The sequence below is a fragment of the Henckelia pumila genome, chromosome 1 (genome assembly GCF_033568475.1).
Source record: "Henckelia pumila isolate YLH828 chromosome 1, ASM3356847v2, whole genome shotgun sequence".
Taxonomy (NCBI): Eukaryota; Viridiplantae; Streptophyta; class Magnoliopsida; order Lamiales; family Gesneriaceae; genus Henckelia; species Henckelia pumila.
In genome coordinates this window covers 102548727-102569434 of record NC_133120.1, presented here as the reverse complement: position 1 = coordinate 102569434, position 20708 = coordinate 102548727, and the positions used below count along the sequence as shown (strand labels likewise).

The window sequence follows — 20708 nt, the reverse complement described above, 5'->3', positions numbered from 1 at the left end:
TGTTTGGCTCGATCTATCCGATAAACTCACAACACCACTCTATCTGGAAACCAAAAATATCATAAATTAAGGACCCGAATTCTGAATCACAACACCAATAACAGCAACAACACCAACAAACAAGTCGAGACGAGAGAATCTTTCTATCCGCAAAACGAAATTGTCCGTTAACAGTGCTCAACGTTGGCGCGGTAATCATCTCTAAGATACAACAAATATCTAGATCTTCGTCGAACGAACATATGTGTCAACCTTTTTTTTTTTGTGAGAAGGAGGAGAGATTTTGCATAAATAGTTATCAGATTGTTAACATACTTATTTTTGCATATATGATCAGTTATATATATACCATGATGTCTAAAGACAAATCTTATGGTTTAAGGATGCAATCAATGACAGAAAAAGCCCAAAAAAACGCAACTTTTCGGAGCACATACGACACGCTCAAGCGGGGCGGACACTCTTGGCCAACCTTTTGTCTGCAGAATATAATGTTGCGCTCGAGCGTTAATAACCGCTCGGGCGGCCACTTTTATGCAGTAGGTGAGGGCTGCGCATTTTAACTCAATTTTATCCAAAAAAAAAAAAAATATAGGATCATAAGACGTTACCTCACCGCGCCAGCCATGCGCGTGTATTAATTGCATCGATTAACGTCTTGTCCATTTACAAAATATCGTGCTCTTAAGGGACCAATCCCATAATCCAAAATTGAATTATTTAAATATACAAACACATTAGAGACAAGACTTTTTCCTCCAATTAATTCAACAATTTCTCCAAAAATTTGGACAAACTTATTTCCCTCCAATTATTCATTCACTAACTTTTCCAACACTTGTTTTTCATTCCCTACAAAGACCAATTTATATATTTACCTCTTTATATATATATATATATATATATACATATATATATTTCATTGACTTCTTAGAATTTTCTCAACCCCCACACCTCGCGATCTGCAGAAAATCTACACCTCTTTCATCTTTGAAACTTATACTATCAAGAGGCAAATCTTTTTTTCACAGAGTGAACAATAGGATTAGAATAATATCGACTAATGACCACACCTCGCGATCTGCAGAAAATCTACACCTCTTTCATCTTTGAAACTTATACTATCAAGAGGCAAATCTTTTTTTCACAGAGTGAACAATAGGATTAGAATAATATCGACTAATGATGGATCCCTTGAAATAAATCTGCACCTCTTCGATTTGCACGTGAGACACCCAACTAACAATGGAGCCCTCTTTCGATAAGCTTTTTCTACCGACTTCTTTTTAAACTAGAGTGGATTGGTGAAAAAAATAAAAACCGCTGAAATCGTTTTCTTCTTCGTTGTAATTTTTTTCAGGAAAATGATAAAAGAATGGAGAAAATGAGAGGATGAAGATTCTCAGATCTAAAATGAATGAGAAACCATGATCAGAGATACGAAGAGTCAAACCAAAGAATCAGCAGACTTTTTACAAATAAAAATTTTTAAAAATTTATTGCCACGTGTCGATCGATAACTGGCTCAGGGTAGTACTCTGCCGACTCATCCCTCATAAGGTACCTTATAAATATGTAAATATGTTGGACCAAAAATGTAATATTTCGAAAAATAAAATATATGAATTATATATTATTATGGATCTTCTATATCATGAATCATCATCAAAGTAAACATATAAATGAGTTGTTGAAAATGCAACCAAATATTCATATTAGAAGATCTAGATAAACATCATAACATGGAGATCGGAACTTCCGATCAGCAATCGGAGCTTCCGATCGGCTGTCGGTGACAGGTGTGTGGTTGCATGTGGTTGAGATTGACACGTGGCATCGGAACTTCCGATCAGAGGAACGGAGCTTCCGATTTGCATGTTCGGAGCTTCCGATCAGGGAACGGAACTTCCGATTGACGTTTATAAATATAGGGTCCGAGCTCCTCATTTCAGGCTGATATCTTTATTCTGGTAAATACTGGGAGGCCAGATAATTTTTCTGATGCGATGGATCAGGCTAAGGAGCAGAAGCGGGACTGATGAGAAAGAGGGAGAATCAGTACCAGCCTCAACAGCAGCAGCAGAGGCAGTATCAGAATCAACCATAGATGATGAGGGTGGTAGCAGTGGTGGTAGCAAGAAGAACTATTTCCGTCCCAAGGGGAAGCAGTTCAAGAAGTTGGGAAGCACTTCTTCGAGCTCGAGTGGCTCGAGATAGTTCAGTTCTGGACAGGGTTCAGGATCATCTGGAGCTATGTGTAGCAAGTGTGGAGGATGACACTCTAGTGAGCAATGCAGAGGAATTTTTGGGAACTGCTACATCTGTCAACAGACAGGACATATCAAAAATAACAGCGGAAACTTAAACAATAATAAAAATATTGTTTACAATCATATCGAATAAAACCAGTGTATTAACCCAAATACAACTGAAACAAAAGCTTAGACAATAACCAAAATACATTAGATTATTCGGACGTGCAACGACGACATTCCAACCCTGAAACTCGCATAGACAATACAATAAAACGACGAAGTTCGAATTTTAAACATGTTCCAAAACTAACTAGATTGACATGCTGATTCGACTTCTAAACCGAGTCCCACTACTAGCTCTCCCTCTTGATGCTAACCGGGTCTTCGCTGACTCGATCCTGCCCTACATGTTGCCAAGTACACATACAAAACAAAGCAACAGCCGAATAACTCCGGTGAGAATGATATTCCCAGAAAAAGCAACATGAAAAGTAATATACCAACAACAATTCTTTCAGACAATGTAATCAAATCAAAACGAATGATATGCATGTCTTTAAAATAGGGATATCAATTTTGATAAACAAGGGGTTGCTGCTGTGCTTTTGGGATCCCGATGATGAGATCACGTAACGACTCACCGACTCTCCCAATCAAGGTGGTGCCACGTATCCCACTCTCCTAGATTTTGGTGCGACTATAAGGAGTATACTGACACCAGGTGAACTTTTACACCCAGGCCACTCACAGTATAGCCCCCAAAATGTCTAAATAAAAAAGGTCGTTCTGCCCGCTGAAATCAACGGTTTGCATCAATATGAATGCATAAGAAAACATAAAGCATTAAGCCAAATTACAAAACTCAATCAACAACAATATACAAGTTCCACATGCTAGAACAAGTATTGATGCAAGTATGTGATTTTAAGGGGAAACTCGAGAACCAACTGTCCCGAGTATGCTATCCCGCTAACGATGACTACTTTTACCTTTCAATGCAATAGCTCCAACTCTGGATACGCTACAACAAAAAGGTTATATCAAAAACTATACAACCTAACGATAACAACGGCTCAAGGTATTCTATTTACCGATTCTTCGTCCCACTCTTCTACGAACGAATGCTGCTAACACCGTGCTTGACAACTCCAAACAATCTATACGGAGACAATAGATGATCAACAACAACAAACAATCCCAATGCCCAAAGTTTTACATCTCAAACATGGTTCAAAATCCTCAAAACTCAAACCGGCGGCATAACGACTATAAATGATCAAACCAGAAATACAAACAGCAGTACAACATCGATATCAACTCATAACAATGCTAAGATCACAACAAAAGCTCAAACCCAACAAGTCTCAAACCAAATTTTCGAACAAAGGCTTCCAAAAATCATAACAATTCCGAACGACGCTCAAATTCAAAACCGACTGAGAATAAACGATCAGGACTCTGCCAAGAACAACATACTCAAAAGTCAATCGATTCTAACAACATCAAAAAAACAAAACGTATCTGATCGGAGAAATACTTACGGTATAACAGAGCTCTCGCTGCCGTGATCGCTAATCTGCTTTCAGAAATAAATTCCAACGGCCTGATAGAGCTCGGACTGAAATCTGGGAGCTTGAAAAGGCATTTCCCCAAGCTTTAATGGAAGAAACCGATGGAAGGGAAGGAGAAGAGGATAATGAGACTAAGTCAAAAGCAATACAAGTGTAGATAATATATTAAACTCCAAAATTGCATTTTAGTCCCTAAAATTTCCAAAATTTTCAAAATAGACCCTGATCAAAATCAAGTCGGCTCTTCAACTCTGTAATCTCCGATTAACTCAAGTAAACTCATTTAAGATAAAAACGGGGCGTTACAACCGTTTGAGGCTCTGTATGGTTGTCGTTGCCAAACATTCTTATTATAGGGATGAAGTAGGGGAGAGACAGGTTGAGGTACCAGAGTTAATTCAACAGATTGTGGATAAAGTGGAATTGATCAAGAAGAGGATCAAGACTGCACATAATAAACATGCCAGTTATGGGAACACCAAGCGCAAACCTTTGCATTTTGAGACAGGAGAACATGTGTTTTTGCAGGTTTCACCTTTCCGAAAGGTTATGAGGTTTGGTCTCAAGAGAAAGCTAGCACCGAGATTCATTTGTCCATCTTGGAAAAGGTCGAGGATATGGCCTATCGTTTGGCATTACCACCTTTACTATCCGGTATTCATAACGTGTTTCACGTGTTATTACTTCATTAGTATGTGGAAGATGAGTCGCACATTCTGCATCCGACAGAGGTTCAGCTGAAACCCAATTTTTCTTATGTTGAGAGACCGGACAGAATTATTGACAGGAAAGATAAAGTGCTTCGGAATATGGGCATCCCTCTGGTCATGATTCAGTGGCAGCGTCGAGGTACCGAGGAAGCTACTTGGGAGCTCGAGATTCGTATGCGTTCTGAACAGCCGGAGTTGTTTTGATTGTATCTCTTTTTCGTAGTCTGCAGTATTTTAATAAGATATTTCAGTTTGTTTTCATTATTTTGATCTTGATTTCGAGGACAAAATCTCTTAAGTGGGGGAGAATGTAGTAACCCGTCTCCAATATAAGTTAATCAAGTGTATAATAATGATTAACTGGCTAAAAACATGATTAAGGGATTTCCTAACGAGTATAAGGAATTCAAAAATGGCCGGGAAGGTTCCGAGGGTTCGGAGAGATCGAAGGCTCCGAACAGAGTTCGGAGGGTCCGAGCCAAGATTAGAGCCAATGCCTAGGATCGGAGGCTCTGTTGAGTTCAGAGGCTCTGAACTTGGGATCGGAGGCTCCGATCGCATATTGGTCCAGCTATCCGTAATATTACATCATGCATGACATCATTGAGTGGACTTCGGACGCTCCGAAGATGGATCGGAGGCTCCGAACAAATGTCGGTCGGCATCCTCTGGAAGCAAGACACGTGTATGGCTGAGGGAGTTCGGATGATTTGATCGGACGCTCCGATCAGGATCGGAGGCTCCAAACTCGATATCAGAGCTATAAATAGAGGGCCGCGAGCTCAATTTCATTTGCACCTTCCAAAATCCTTTCTCGTTCTTAGCTCATTTTAGGCAATTTTAGGGGCTTCTAGGCGTCGTATTGGAAAGCCGGGAGTGGCGGAACACTGCGGGGACAACAGCAGAGCTGTGCCTAAATTTTGAGGCATTCGTCATCAAAGGGCTGACTACGGACGCAGGTATAACTTTGGGTAACCATAGATAGTAGGGAGTATGTAATATCTTAGTTAAAACTTTTACAACACAATAAGTGATATAGTGATTATTTCTTATAGGCTTGGACTGTGAGTAGCTGGACTGTTAGGTTGCTAGGGTGCTCGAGATTTCTTCTTAGAGGTGCGAATGTATTATTCGAGATACCAGGTTGAATATACGTGCATTATGTTTGCATGTTTTGTGTGGAATTATTATGTGCATTGATATTATGCGGCATGCATGTACACGTTGAGATTTATGCCTTGTTTTGCATAGCCTGTAGTAGGGGTCGCTCAGCCCCATATTTTAGTGGATGAATTCCATGGATTAGGATCCGAATATATCCACGATTTTTTATGGTATGGGAGCCACCTCATGATGCGACGGCCCAGCGTGCTACATACCATGATGCCTTGACTAAAAAATATTCTGGATAGGTTTTCCAATACCCTTCATATTGCATATGCATGCATGGTATATGTATATTCATATTTCTATACAGAGCGTTTTGCTCACGTCCAAGTGTTTTGTGTAATATCCAGAAAATTAATAAATATATTCATGATTTATTAAAAGAATTTTAAATGAATTTTAAGTTATTGTATTTTATTATTCATGATTTAAAATTTATTATCAATTAAATATATTTTATGTGTTGTGTAAATGATTTAAAAGTTGATGTTTCATATATTAAAATATATGTTTATTTGTTGAGTTAAATGATTTTATGAAAATTGATTCTAAACCGGGAAAACGAGACTAGCCTACGCACGAAATTGTAGGAAATAATTCTACGAGTATTTTGAGTATAATATTGTTATGTTTTGTTAAACGAGTCAAAATATATTATTATTTTTATCAGACGAGTCGAGACGTGTTTTTGTGACTGCGTTTTAAGCAATCAACACATGATATGTATTATTATTGATAGCAACGTTTATCCACACCATCCCTACTAATTAATGTAATTGTTCCCTTGACTTAGCCACCCCATCTCCTTCACGTTTCCTTTCCCCATTTCTGCTATCATTAATCTTCTTCTTCATTCTTACTCCACGGTCTTCTAGAATTGTAAAAAAATTCAAGCTCCGATCTCGCTCGTTTCGTGGTTAACTCGTTACCAAGAATCCGGATCATCTCCTCCTCTAAATTAAGGCAAGTTTTTAAAGAAATTTTAAACCACCATTCAAGATATATGTATTTTGATGTGAAAATTCTGATTTATGTAATGTTTATTCATGATTTTTAAGAGTTCAAGATCATGGTTTATGTTTGATTGAAATCATGAAAATTAAGTAGTTCTTGATGATTCTTTGAGTATGATCGAGAGTTTAATGGTGATTTTAAATTCTTTATTTGTTCTTGAGATTTTAAGAAATGTTTTATGCAAAACTTATAGCATAAGTAGTAGAAAATCTCATATTTTGAAGTTTTAAGTTAAATCTTTGAAATATGTTATGTGTTTGGTTGTTCCGAATTTGCAGCGCTTGTTGCAATTTTGAAGATAAAGACTAGTGTACTAATCCAAATGATATGAGGCTTAATTTATTTGAAAGCTAGTTTAAATTTCTACAATTTTTGTGTTTTGAGTTTTGTCAAAATCATTTTGGATGTTTGGCCAAAATCGCCCCGAAGTGTGTCGGTTGTTTTGAATTTCCTAAACTGACCCTTCTCGGGAGAATACGTATAACGTTTTACTACAAAATTCAATTGAGGTGAAGTTTTCAGCATTGGAAATCCAAGATCAAGGGCTACAACTTTCACGTTTACCACGTTTCCAAATTCAGGGTGCAAGAACTCGAAAGATCAGTCTGAATACATGACAACTGCAGTGCAGCAGAGCTGGTGCTGCGCAAGTATAGCGCCCCAGTGCTGATCTTTCAGAGCTGGAGCGCTGTAGCTTCGAATTAATTTTCTTAAGTTTTGATTTTTGGGTCCTAATTTCATGGTTATGATCTTTTAAGGCTTCTAAAATATATTTAAGAGTTTTTATGAAAAATGTTTCAACTTTTAAGTCAAAAACGAAAAGAACGACTTATGTGGATCAATTACATTATGTGATGCATGTACATGTCTATGTTTCATTCCTGAAACTTATATTCAATATGAAAGTATGATTTTTATCATTTATGACATGCATGAAGTTATCGAGTAAAGTTTTATGTTCATGAATGAAAGTTTTGAAGGAAGTTACGATGAAATAATGATGCTTCATAATGAATGAAATGATATGATGAAAGATGAAAGTTATGATGAAATGATAAGATGATGATGCATGAATGAATAATGTTATGATGAAGCATGAATATATGATATGTTGATACATGAAAATATTTTGATGTTTTATGTGTCTTTGTGGTGGCAATACGGGACTGGTACTTTGGTTTGGGCTCCGGAGGGACCTTTCCAAATATGGCTCAATGTACGGGTTAGGTCCTCTGGGATGAGCTCCGGAGGGGCCTCCGAAAATGAAAGAACGAATGTTATGAGGCTTAGTGCCATATGCGTTGATTAACAAGAAAAGATGAATGTGCCCATTATGAAGGTTGCCACAATTTCACATAATTCATCACCCCAAAATGATAAGTTTTTATATTATGTTCATGGTTTATGTTCACGGTTTGATGTTGTCCAAGTTTCATGATTTTATTTATTAGATGTTAAGTGCAAATGTTTATTTAAGAAGGAAATGGTAAAGTATTGAGAATATGCATGAAGTCTATTTTCAAGATTTAAAGTTAAGTAGTTAATGTCTATGTTCAAGTTCCTTGGATCTTTTAGGAGTATTAAAGTTCATGTTCAAGATTTTAAGTTTAAAGTTCTATGATGTTTACGTTAAAATTCTTCAAGTTCAAGGTATCATGTTATGTATGCTCAAGTCATTTTAAGTTTAAATTATTTTGAAGCTATAATGACATAGATATGTATATTTTAATCTTGCTGAGTCCTTTAGACTCACTATACTTGAATGGTGCAGATGGTTTTGAAAGAGTGGGTGCCCAGTGAGCCAACTTGTGGCTATGGGCTTTGATGACTCTTTGTATAAACGATCTTTTGTTTAATATAATTTACACTTTTATTAATGGCAATGACTTTATCTTTCTTCATATTGTTATATTGTGACTATTGTTGTTTTGATAAAGACCTTGAATATACTATAGTGTATGTAAGATGTGGTAGAACATGGGGATGCCTATCATGAAACGCATCTTATAGTCACTGTATATTCTAAACTGTTCCTAGTCGATTGAGCCGTCCGATAATAAGGATAAGGATCGCTCGAGTTTGAGACTAGCATTTGCGATGCAGAGTACCACGTTTCATTGGTAGGGAACATGGAGATGTTCGAAGCATGCAAATGGATATTCATATGATGAATGATCGAACTACCCTATCCGGACTTTCCAAGTGGTTATCACTTATCGAGTGGATGAAGTCCGCGGTTTTGATTGTACACCATTAGTCCTTACTACTTGAAACATCATGGAGACTCTATATGCTAGTACTGTGCTTTGACTCGTTTACCGACTCTATTGGGGTCATCAGGTGTCGGGATTGGGTGCAGTTACGACACATATAGGAGTCGATGCATTGTTTTCAAGGATTCACCACATACTTGCGAGTGTGGATATCCTATGCGATCTGAGGAGATATTAGTGTGACGAATCTCTGGCCAGAGTACTTGATGTGATTTAAGAAATGGTTTCTTAGTAGCACATGCGATGTCACTAATTTGATCTTCAAGATGTATTGCATAGTTATCGAATCTTGAGCGACTCTCGATAAACCAATGGTTGTTGATTCGATCGAGATATATGGATGAAGGGACCGTACTGTACGCTAACCAAAATCTACTGGTTCTTGTAGGCACTATCAGTGATACCTAGGGAATCATGGGGCGATGTTGCTAGGCGCTCTACCATGATTCGATGGGCAAGTCGGAAATTGTTGTTCCGAGTCACAAGGAGTTGTGAGCCCACGGCTAGCTGTATCCCTGAACCATTGAGGGTCACACAGAGTAATGGATTTTTAATCCCCGTTGAGATAGTTAAATTTAAAAAGTTAAATTTAATGAACAAAGAAGTTGGACTTCTTAATAAAGAGTAAGAGAGTAGGATTTCCTAAAATGACATAGGGATGGACATTTTTGGAAACCACTGAATTCGGATTCAGGAAAATTTATCTTGACTTTAAAATGTGCAGAAATGGTTTCTGTGCACATTGGTGAAATCGGTTTATCAATCGGAGTCACGATGAATTTTGTATTAATTTTTGAACATGCGGGCTTTGCTTGTCGGGCCTCAACTTATGACTAATGGGCCCTAAGGTGTTAGTGGCCTGCATTATAAATAAGTTATTGCAGTACATAAATTACACACAACTGGTCATAATTGGAGAGACAGTTTTCGAAAAACCCTAGCTCTCTCTCTCACACGACCGCCGCCCCTCCCTCACTCTGTCAGAGATTTTTCGGTCTGTAATTTTGAATTGCAGTCAGGATTAACGAATCAAATTCGTTATTCTCTTCGCAGAAAACTTCTGATAGATTTTCTAGTGCAATCTATCAGAGGGATTAAACCTCCATTCGTGGACCTGATTGAAGGAAAGATTATTCATCAGTTCCAGGGAGAGACAACAAGAGCAGAGAAATCTGTTGGAGTCCAGAATCTCGATTCGAGATTAAAGGTAAAAATTATATAATTGTTATTTAATTTTTACACACACAAATAATTTAATCGTAAGGTTGATACCCACACTATGGAATTGTTCCATATTAAAATTTTTAAACTTCCGCTGCACCGGGTATCAATCCTGATTGATCTGAACACCGCGTGTTCTCCAACAGTGGTATCAAAGCCAGGTTGCTCAGATCAAACGATTAAATTAATCGATTGTACAAAAATTTTTGAGTCTCGGTTTTCAAAACAAAATAAATATTTTAAATAAAATTTTTTTTTTTCCGGGCAAAACCCGGGCAGCGATGGTCGCTGCCCCGTCCCGACCCCACGGGGGTGCGGGCCGGCCCGGGAGTGTCCCGGGCGGCCCGCGGGAAAAATTATTTTTTATTTTAAAATTAATATTAATATGTTAAAATTTTATTTTTGGTCCGGTCAAAAATTGTTTTGATTGGTTCACGAGGCTTCGGATCGAATTGTTCGAGTCCGAAAATTTTAAAATTGATTTTTGGATAAATTTGAATTTTTGGAAAATTTTAATATTTTATCCTTAAATTGAATTTTGAAATCAATTATTTTTGGTACAATTGATGATAAGATTTGATCTTATGAATATATTAAGTAAAATATGATTTTATCTATAAAATTGGATTCTGTAGATAAAATATGATTTTATTTGATAAAAAGGTAAAATATGATTTTATATGTAAAATAAGATTATATATATAAAATATGATTTTATCCTGTTTAAATTTAAATTGCCATATGCATGTTATCCAATAAATTAATTTTGAATTAAATGTTATTGGATAAGGATGATCGATTGCCATGACCAATTTTGTAGGTGTATGTTAGGAATTTACATTTGTTTTTATTGTTGTTGGTTTTATTAATGGGCCTGGTTTATGGCCCAATATGAATGTCATATGTAATAAAAGTGGGCTTGGTTTATGGCTCGTTCCCACCCCTAAAAATGTATCCCCTACTTGTCATTGTTATTTATTGTAAATACATTAGATTTAGTGGGAGATCAAGATTTGAAGATGGTGGGCCCAGCAGACAATAAAGACAGAAGAAATGTAAATTGGAAGCTAATGTAATAGGATTGCATTGCATACTGCATATTACCTAGGATTGGACTAAGACTCGTGATTGGCAACCACGGGTCAAATTAGAAATGGAATCGATCATCCTATATAATATATGATATTATGATTGTATGCATGTTTTAGACATAATTGCGTGAATCCGGCAAGCATGCAATATTTAAAAATGATGAGACAAATTTTTATAATTAAAAATCCCTCATTTTAAATATGATTTAAAATTGATATCAAGATAAATAAAGGAAATTTAAATTTGTTTAAATGTTCCTACCTTCCATCAACGATCAATGTATGAGATGCTACCCGCGGATACGGTCCGGCTCATATTATTGGGGGGGCCCGTTCGTCGGAAAGCTCTACATTGGATCGACACATGTTGTAAGTTGGGTGGAACTCCCATGGGATCGGCTCATATTATTGGGGGATCCACATGTCGACCGTCCATCACAACTTAATATTGATGGGTCATCTTGACATGTCACTATAAACGGCGTCATATTATTGGGCCCTTATTGGACATGAGGTAAAAACATGGAGGTTGCTTTGGAAGAAATTGGGCTCTACCTTTTGAGAATTATGGTTGGCTGATATTATTCGGGACCATAAGTTTGTCAATTGGACTCCATGTTCTCACTAAGGAAAAAGTTTCCCGTTTTCACTAGAGGGTAGTGAAATAGTTAAAATAGTGGGAGTGAGATTCATAAAATTAAATTTCGCCTATTTTATGTCTTAGTAAATTGCTTAAACAATCATTGATATATGTCTGTTTTTCTTTTCAGTATTTCATAAGATGAATTCGCGTAATCCATTATTCTCGATCCTCGAACAAAACAAGTTGACTGGCGCAAACTATAGGGAATGGTTCCGGAAGTTGAAGATTGTCTTGACTTCGGAGAAGATGCTCTACGTGTTAGAAAAATCTCCTCCGAAGGAAGCACCAGCTGACGTAAGTCCAGAGGAGTTGGCCAAACTTGATACATGGTGGGACCATGATATCAAGACCAAATGCTATATGCAAGCCTCGATGTCTGATGAACTCCAGAGGCGATTTGAGGACACCGTGAATGCTGCTGACATTCACGCTCAACTCAAGGAACTTTTTGGGGCTCAATCGAGGGCTGAAAGGTTCGCTACTGTTAAGGAGCTAATGACGTGTCGCATGCGTGAAGGGACTTCGGTTCGTGATCATGGGGTACGAGTGATTTGGCTCATACAGAAGTTAGTAACCTTAGATTTGGTGTTGGAGCATGAACTCAAGGTAAATTTGTTATCGTCTGTAGTATAGCATGATTCTTTCGCGCTAATGCCATCTGTGGACTTACTGCTTCTGTCTCTTCCTTCTTCGTTTGACGGATTTGTGGTAAATTTCAATATGAACAAGATAGAGGCCTCCCTTGAAGAGATGGTCAATATGCTTGTGACATATGAATCCACATTAAAGAAGGATAAATCGGTTTTCTTGGTGGGCTCCTCATCTTCTGCTAAGAAGGGGCCAAGTACGAAGGGTAAGAAACGTTCTGCCCCACCCAAGAAAGTCGAACCCGAGAAGAAGCACAAGACAAAGGCTTCAAACAATGGAAAATCCAAGGATGTTTGCCATTACTGCAAGAAGCCCGGTCATTGGAAGCGTAACTGCAAGGAATATCTAGAGCAGTTGCGAACTGCAAAGGGTATGTTCTATATTGAAATAAACGTTTCACTTAATACTACTTCTTGGGTATTGGATACCGGATGTGGATCTCACATTTGCAATGATTTGCAGGTGATGACAAGAAGTCGGAGGCTTAGAATGGGTGAGACCCAGCTGAGGCTCGGGAATGGTTCCAGAGTTGAAGCTACAGCCGTATGAGATGTTTGTTTAATTTTGCAGAACGGTTTTAAGTTACTTTTAAGAGATGTTTTATTTGTTCCGGATTTAATTAAAAACATTATTTCTATTTCTATGCTAGATAGAGATGGTTATTCTTGCAATTTTGTGAATGATATTTGCAATATTTACAAGAATGAATGTTTGATTGGAAATGGACAACTTGAAAACGATCTATACAACTTAAAACTGAAAGACGTTCCAATAAATTATATTGATAAACCGGCAACAACAAACAAAAGGAAAATCGATAGTCAAAACCCGGCAAACCTTTGGCATGCTAGGCTAGGTCATATTTCCTCAAGGAGGATGAACAAGCTAGTGGGAGAGGGCATGTTTGATATGTCTGATATTAACTCTCTACCTACTTGTGAATCCTGCCTAAAAGGAAAAATGACTAAATCTTCTTTTAAAGGGAAACCTGAGCGTAGTCAAAATCTGTTGGATTTGATCCATACAGATGTTTGTGGACCATTTAGAGTTGGGACTCAATATGGCCACACCTACTTCATTACCTTTACTGATGATTATTCAAGGTATGGGTATTTATATTTAATGAAATATAAGTCTGAAGCATTTGAAAAGTTCAAATAATTCAAGGCTGAAGTAGAAAACAAGCTAGGTAAAAGTATTAAAGCACTTTGATCGGATCGAGGTGGAGAATACTTAAGTACCGAGTTTTTGGACTATCTAAAAGAGAATGAGATTCTCTCTCAGTGGACTCCTCCTATGACACCACAGCTTAATGGTGTATCGGAGCGTCGTAATCGAACTTTGTTGGACATGGTTCGATCCATGATGAGCTTCACTGAGCTTCCACCATCGTTTTGGGGCTATGCGCTTGAAACGGCAGTATTGTTGTTGAACAATGTCCACACTAAAGCAGTGGACAAAACACCATACGAGTTATGGAATGGCAAAGCTCCTAAGTATTCGTACTTGAGGATTTGGGGATGTCCTGCTTACGTGAAGCAGATAGTGGGAGATAAGTTGGATAGTCGATCCAGCTTATGTTATTTTGTAGGGTATCCGAAGAATTCAATCGGATATTATTTCTATTATCCTGCTGAAACAAAGGTGTTTGTTTCAAGGAATGCCACCTTCTTGGAGAAGGAGTTCTTATTGGATAAGAAAGGCGAGATGATGGAACTCGAAGAAGTTCGAGAAGAACCCGAAATACAAAATGACGATCCTACACCTCAGGAACCATTGCTGGACACGCCAATATCTAGAAGATCCGAGAGGACTTCTAGACCTCCTGTTCGATATGGTCTTCTTCTTGAAGGGGATCAAGATGAACCCGACATTGGATGTGATCCAAGAAACTTCAAGGAAGCAATTTCTGATGCGGATTCAAATTTATGGCTTGAAGCTATGCAGTCAGAATTAGATTCGATGCATACAAACCAAGTTTGGTCTTTAGTAGATCCTCCCGATGGAATTGTTCCAATAGGGTGTAAATGGATCTACAAGAGAAAGCTTGGGCCTGATGGTAAGGTATTGACCTACAAGGCGCGATTGGTGGCGAAAGGTTATACTCAAAGACAAGGAGTTGACTATGATGAAACCTTTTCACCAGTTGCAATGTTCAAATCCATAAGAATCCTTATTGCCATAGCTGCATGGTATGACTATGAGATATGGCAAATGGATGTGAAGACTGCTTTTCTTAATGGAGACATTAAGGAAGAAATCTATATGAAGCAGCCTGAGGGGTTCACATCCATGGGAAGCGAGCATAAGGTATGCAAGCTTCAGAGATCAATTTATGGTCTAAAACAAGCATCAAGAAGTTGGAACCAGAAATTTGATGAAACAATAAAGGATTTTGGTTTCATCAAGAACCCGGAGGAACCATGCGTGTACAAGAAAGTAGTTAAGGATGCTGTGACATTCTTAGTACTTTATGTTGATGACATCCTACTCATTGGGAATGACGTAGGGATGTTGCAGTCAACAAAGATATGGTTATCAGGTAGATTCTCGATGAAGGATTTGGGTGAGGCATCCTATATTCTTGGGATACAGATCTATAGAGATAGATCTAAGAGAATGATAGGACTCACACAATCAACCTACATCAAGACCATATTGAAACGGTTTTCAATGGATGGGTCCAAGAGAGGACATCTACCTATGTGTCATGGAGTTTCTCTATCCAAGTCTATGTGTCCCAAGACTGATGAAGAGATAGAGAATATGACACATGTACCATATGCGTCAGCTATAGGTAGTATCATGTATGGGATGATATCTACTAGACCGGATGTAGCATTTGCTCTGAGTGTCACGAGCAGATATCAAGCTAATCCCGGTCAAATGCATTGGAAAGCCGTGAAGGACATTCTTAAGTACTTACGAAGGACTAAGAATATGTTCATGGTATATGGAGGAAGAGAACTGAAATTGGAAGGCTATACCGACTCTAGCTTCCAAAGTGACGTGGATGACTCGAAGTCAACCTCTGGATTTGTGTTCATGCTCAATGGCGGTGCTGTCTCTTGGAAGAGTTCCAAGCAGGACACCACAGCGGATTCCACCACTGAGGCTGAATACATTGCAGCATCAGCTGCTGCTAAAGAGGCAGTTTGGATGAGGAATTTCGTCCAAGAGTTGGGCGTCATTCCTGAATTTGTTGGTCCAGTCCCGGTGTACTGTGACAACACGGGTGCCGTTGCTCAAGCAAAGGAACCAAGGTCTCATCAAAGATCCAAACACGTACTGAGAAAATACCACATCATCCGGGAGATTGTGGAAAGAGGAGACATCACTGTCGAACGAGTGGCCTCTGCAGACAATATCGCTGATCCACTTACTAAGCCCTTGCCGGGACCATTGTTTGACAAACATCGCGAAGCAATGGGTCTACGTAGTATGACTAGTTGGCTATAGGGCAAGTGGGAGATTGAAAGAGTGGGTGCCCAGTGAGCCAACTTTTGGCTATGGGCTTTGATGACTCTTTGTATAAACGATCTTTTGTTTAATATAATTTACACTTTTATTAATGGCAATGACTTTATCTTTCTTCATATTGTTATATTGTGATATACTATTGTTGTTTTGATAAAGACCTTGAATATACTATAGTGTATGTAAGATGTGGTAGAACATGGGGATGTCTATCATGAAATGCATCTTATAGTCACTGTATATTCTAAACTGTTCCTAGTCGATTGAGCCGTCCGATAATAAGGATAAGGATCGCTCGAGTTTGAGACTAGCATTTGCGATGCAGAGTACCACGTTTCATTGGTAGGGAACATGGAGATGTTCGAAGCATGCAAATGGATATTCATATGATGAATGATCGAACTACCCTATTCGAACTTTCCAAGTGGTTATCACTTATCGAGTGGATGAAGTCCGCGGTTTTGGTTGTACACCATTAGTCCTTACTACTTGAAACATCATGGAGACTCTATATGCTAGTACTGTGCTTTGACTCGTTTACCGACTCTATTGGGGTCATCAGGTGTCGGGATTGGGTGCAGTTACGACACATATAGGAGTCGATGCATTGTTGTCAAGGATTCACCACATACTTGCGAGTGTGGATATCCTTTGCGATCTGAGGAGGTATTAGTGTGACGAATCTCTGGCCAGAGTACTTGATGTGATTTAAGAAATGGTTTCTTAGTAGCACATGCGATGTCACTAATTTGATCTTCAAGATGTATTGCATAGTTATCGAATCTTGAGCGACTCTCGATAAACCAATGGTTGTTGATTCGATCAAGATATATGGATGAAGGGACCGTACTGTACGCTAACCAAAATCTACTGGTTCTTGTAGGCACTATCAGTGATACCTAGGGAATCATGGGGCGATGTTGCTAGGCGCTCTACCATGATTCGATGGGCAAGTCGGAAATTGTTGTTCCGAGTCACAAGGAGTTGTGAGCCCACGGCTAGCTGTATCCCTGAACCATTGAGGGTCACACAGAGTAATGGATTTTTAATCCCCGTTGAGATAGTTAAATTTAAAAAGTTAAATTTAATGAACAAAGAAGTTGGACTTCTTAATAAAGAGTAAGGGAGTAGGATTTCCTAAAATGACATAGGGATGGACATTTTTGGAAACCACTGAATTCGGATTCAGGAAAATTTATCTTGACTTTAAAATGTGCAGAAATGGTTTCTGTGCACATTGGTGAAATCGGTTTATCAATCGGAGTCACGATGAATTTTGTATTAATTTCTGAACATGCGGGCTTTGCTTGTCGGGCCTCAACTTATGACTAATGGGCCCTAAGGTGTTAGTGGCCTGCATTATAAATAAGTTATTGCAGTACATAAATTACACACAACTGGTCATAATTGGAGAGACAGTTTTCGAAAAACCCTAGCTCTCTCTCTCACACGACCGCCGCCCCTCCCTCACTCTGTCAGAGATTTTCCGGTCGGTAATTTTGAATTGCAGTCAGGATTAACGAATCAAATTCGTTATTCTCTTCGCAGAAAACTTCTGATAGATTTTCTAGTGCAATCTATCAAAGGGATTAAACCTCCATTCGTGGACCTGATTGAAGGAAAGATTATTCATCAGTTCCAGGGAGAGACAACAAGAGCAGAGAAATCTGTTGGAGTCCAGAATCTCGATTCGAGATTAAAGGTAAAAATTATATAATTGTTATTTAATTTTTACACACACAAATAATTTAATCGTAAGGTTGATACCCACACTATGGAATTGTTCCATATTAAAATTTTTGAACTTCCGCTGCACCGGGTATCAATCCTGATTGATCTGAACGCCGCGTGTTCTCCAACAGGTTTAGCAGTTTTGATTTAAAAAGCTTTGGTAGCATGACTGAAGAGTCCAAGAGGCGAAGACATTGCATGTCACAATAGTTCAAAAGCTCTGATGTATTTAAAAAGAAAATATTTACCTATGTTTATTTATGTTATGTTGTTACAATATTTTATTTACGATGCTCAAAAGTAATGGTTTAATTATTTTCATTTTCAGTCTTTTAAAGATGAGTTGGGATTTCAAATATTTCGTCTTTTAAATGTTTATTTTAGTTTGATATTTGTTATGAAAGTTTCTCGATTATTTTAAATGTATTTGATGTAGTAGTATGTTTATAGTAACTCACATTCCCTTATCCCATTTAAATATTTGAAGTAGGTTTTGACGTGTCGTATTTTAGAAGGTATTTGTGATAGGGTTGCTTCCGTGTTTCAAATATATTGTGTGTGGTGGAGTCACGAAATTATATTGTTACTAGTTATACTTTAAAATTCATTTTGAGTTAGCGTGATGCACTCCCTACATCATTTAAAAGTTATGAAAAATTTTATCACTCTTTTTTCGCAACTCTTTTATTAAATGTTTTAATATACGGGACGTCACAGTTGGTATCAGAGCAATTGGCTCTGGGAGATAGTTCGTGCATGCAATCTCGCCAAGGACTCGAATGCTCCTGCCTTCATGACTATAAGTTATATTTTTAATAATTTCAATTGTGTTTTCTCTTACAGTTATGATCACCTGTGATTTTCAACAAAAAATTTTCCTATGTTAGATGGATTTTTGGATTTGAGTTGTGATGAATCTGACTTGATTAAGAGTATCTTGGGAAAATAATGATTTGTTGTTCCAAAATATCAATTGAGATTTGTATTACTTTTTCATTTGGGTTAATAGGAAGATTTTATTATACTAAACTAAGTGATCATTTTTAGATTTAAGTCGGTATACTTGGGATATTATTGTTTGGATTAAAAGATTTTGTAAGGGCACATGATTTGTTGATGAAAATTTCTTCTTTGGACATTAAAGTTAAGATTATTTTCTGTTGGATATTATACTTTTACTATGAGAAATGTAAGATGATAATTGATTTTTGTTGGTATACTCTTGTTGTATGGAATAGGTTCGTTGACAAATAATGTTCTCGGTGATTGTTTCTTTGGACTATAAGAAGAATAATTTAGGATTAAGCTGTGACACGAAAATTTGCCGACATGTGAAATTACTTTTGGATTTCGCAAGGTTAAGTTTGTTGGAACAAGCTTATTTTCAAAATTAAGATTTTGAATGCTAGGATTTAATGGAAGAATTTTAGAAATTGATTGAGTTTAAGTAAGCTCTATCATTATGACCATACAATATAAGAGAAGAACAACGAGTACAAGAAAATTCAAGAATAGAGAGAAAACATGGGGTGGATATTCATCGGTAAATACAAGGTACATGAGAAGGATGATCATAATAGTTACAAAGAGTAATATTGCAAATCTTATCTTGTTCTTCGAGATCTTGAGGAAATAACTTGTGATAGGGAGAATAAGTTGAGTGTGATTAAAAATAAGTTTGAGTGATCGTATTTATACGGTGAAAGAGAAGAAAACAAGCCATTTTGTTACCGTTTTCTTTGACCTTTAGCTAGCGTTGGGAGTAGGAATCACGTGTCTAAAGATTTTGAGGATTTTGGTGATCTGAATTAAGTCTTAAAGCAGATTCATGGCCGACATGAAAAGATATATTTCGATCTGAATTAAATCTTCAAGCGGATTCGTGGCAGATTCGAACATATATGTTTTGATTTGATAAGATTAGAATTGCAAATAAAAACGATAAATTTTTATCAGAGTGCACAGCAGATTGTTGATTTATAAGACAATAATATTGGAAACTAGACATGTAAGTGTGGGATTGTATGGATTAGTTTAGAAAAATTTTATAATTTTGGAGATTGATCAGTCAAATTTCGAGGACGAAATTACTTTAAGGAGGGTAGATTGTAATATCCAAAAAATTAATAAACCTATTCATGATTTATTAAAAGAATTTTAAGTTATTGTATTTTATTATTCATGATTTAAAATTTATTATCAATTAAATATATTTTATTTGTTGTGTAAATGATTTAAAAGTTGATGTTTCATATATTAAAATATATGTTTATTTGTTGAGTTAAATGATTTTATGAAAATTGATTCTAGACCGAGAAAACGAGACTAGCCTACGCACGAGATCGTAGAAAATAATTATACGAGTATTTTGAGTATAATATTGTTATGTTTTTGTTAAACGAGTCAAAATATATTATTATTTTTATCAGACAAGTCGAGACGTGTTTTTGTGACTGCGTTTTAAGCAATCAACACATGATATGTATTATTATTGATAGCAACGTTTATCCACACCATCCCTACTAATTAATGTAATTGTTCCCTTGACTTAGCATCTCCTTCACGTTTCCTTCCCCCATTTCTGCTATCATTAATCTTCTTCTTCATTCTTACTCCACGGTCTTCTAGCTTTGTAAAAAAATTCAAGCTCCGATGTAACGCCCGGTATTATTTAATTTTAATCCAAGAATAATTAATTTGGGAATATTTGGAGTTTTGATTTAAATTCTAATATTCTTAAATTGATTAGGATTGAAATTGAATGAAATAGGAAGTTGAGGACCAAATTGCAATTTTTGAATAGTTAAGGGGCTAAAGTGCAATTATTATTGAAGTTATCAGAATTTGAAAGTGAATACTCAGCATACACGTGTGATATAACACATATTTCATTAGATTTTCAGAGGC

The 20708-nt window shown here is 37.1% G+C and overlaps 1 protein-coding gene across 1 annotated transcript; it reads left to right on the top strand.

Annotated features, from left to right (window-relative positions):
* The first annotated feature begins 4150 nt into the window (after positions 1–4150).
* LOC140871049 (uncharacterized) lies at positions 4151–4740 on the top strand. Its single transcript, XM_073273491.1, has 2 exons — positions 4151–4372; positions 4519–4740. Exons 1-2 carry the CDS (start codon positions 4151–4153, stop codon positions 4738–4740), a joined length of 444 nt encoding a protein of 147 aa, XP_073129592.1.
* Positions 4741–20708: the final 15968 nt, after the last annotated feature.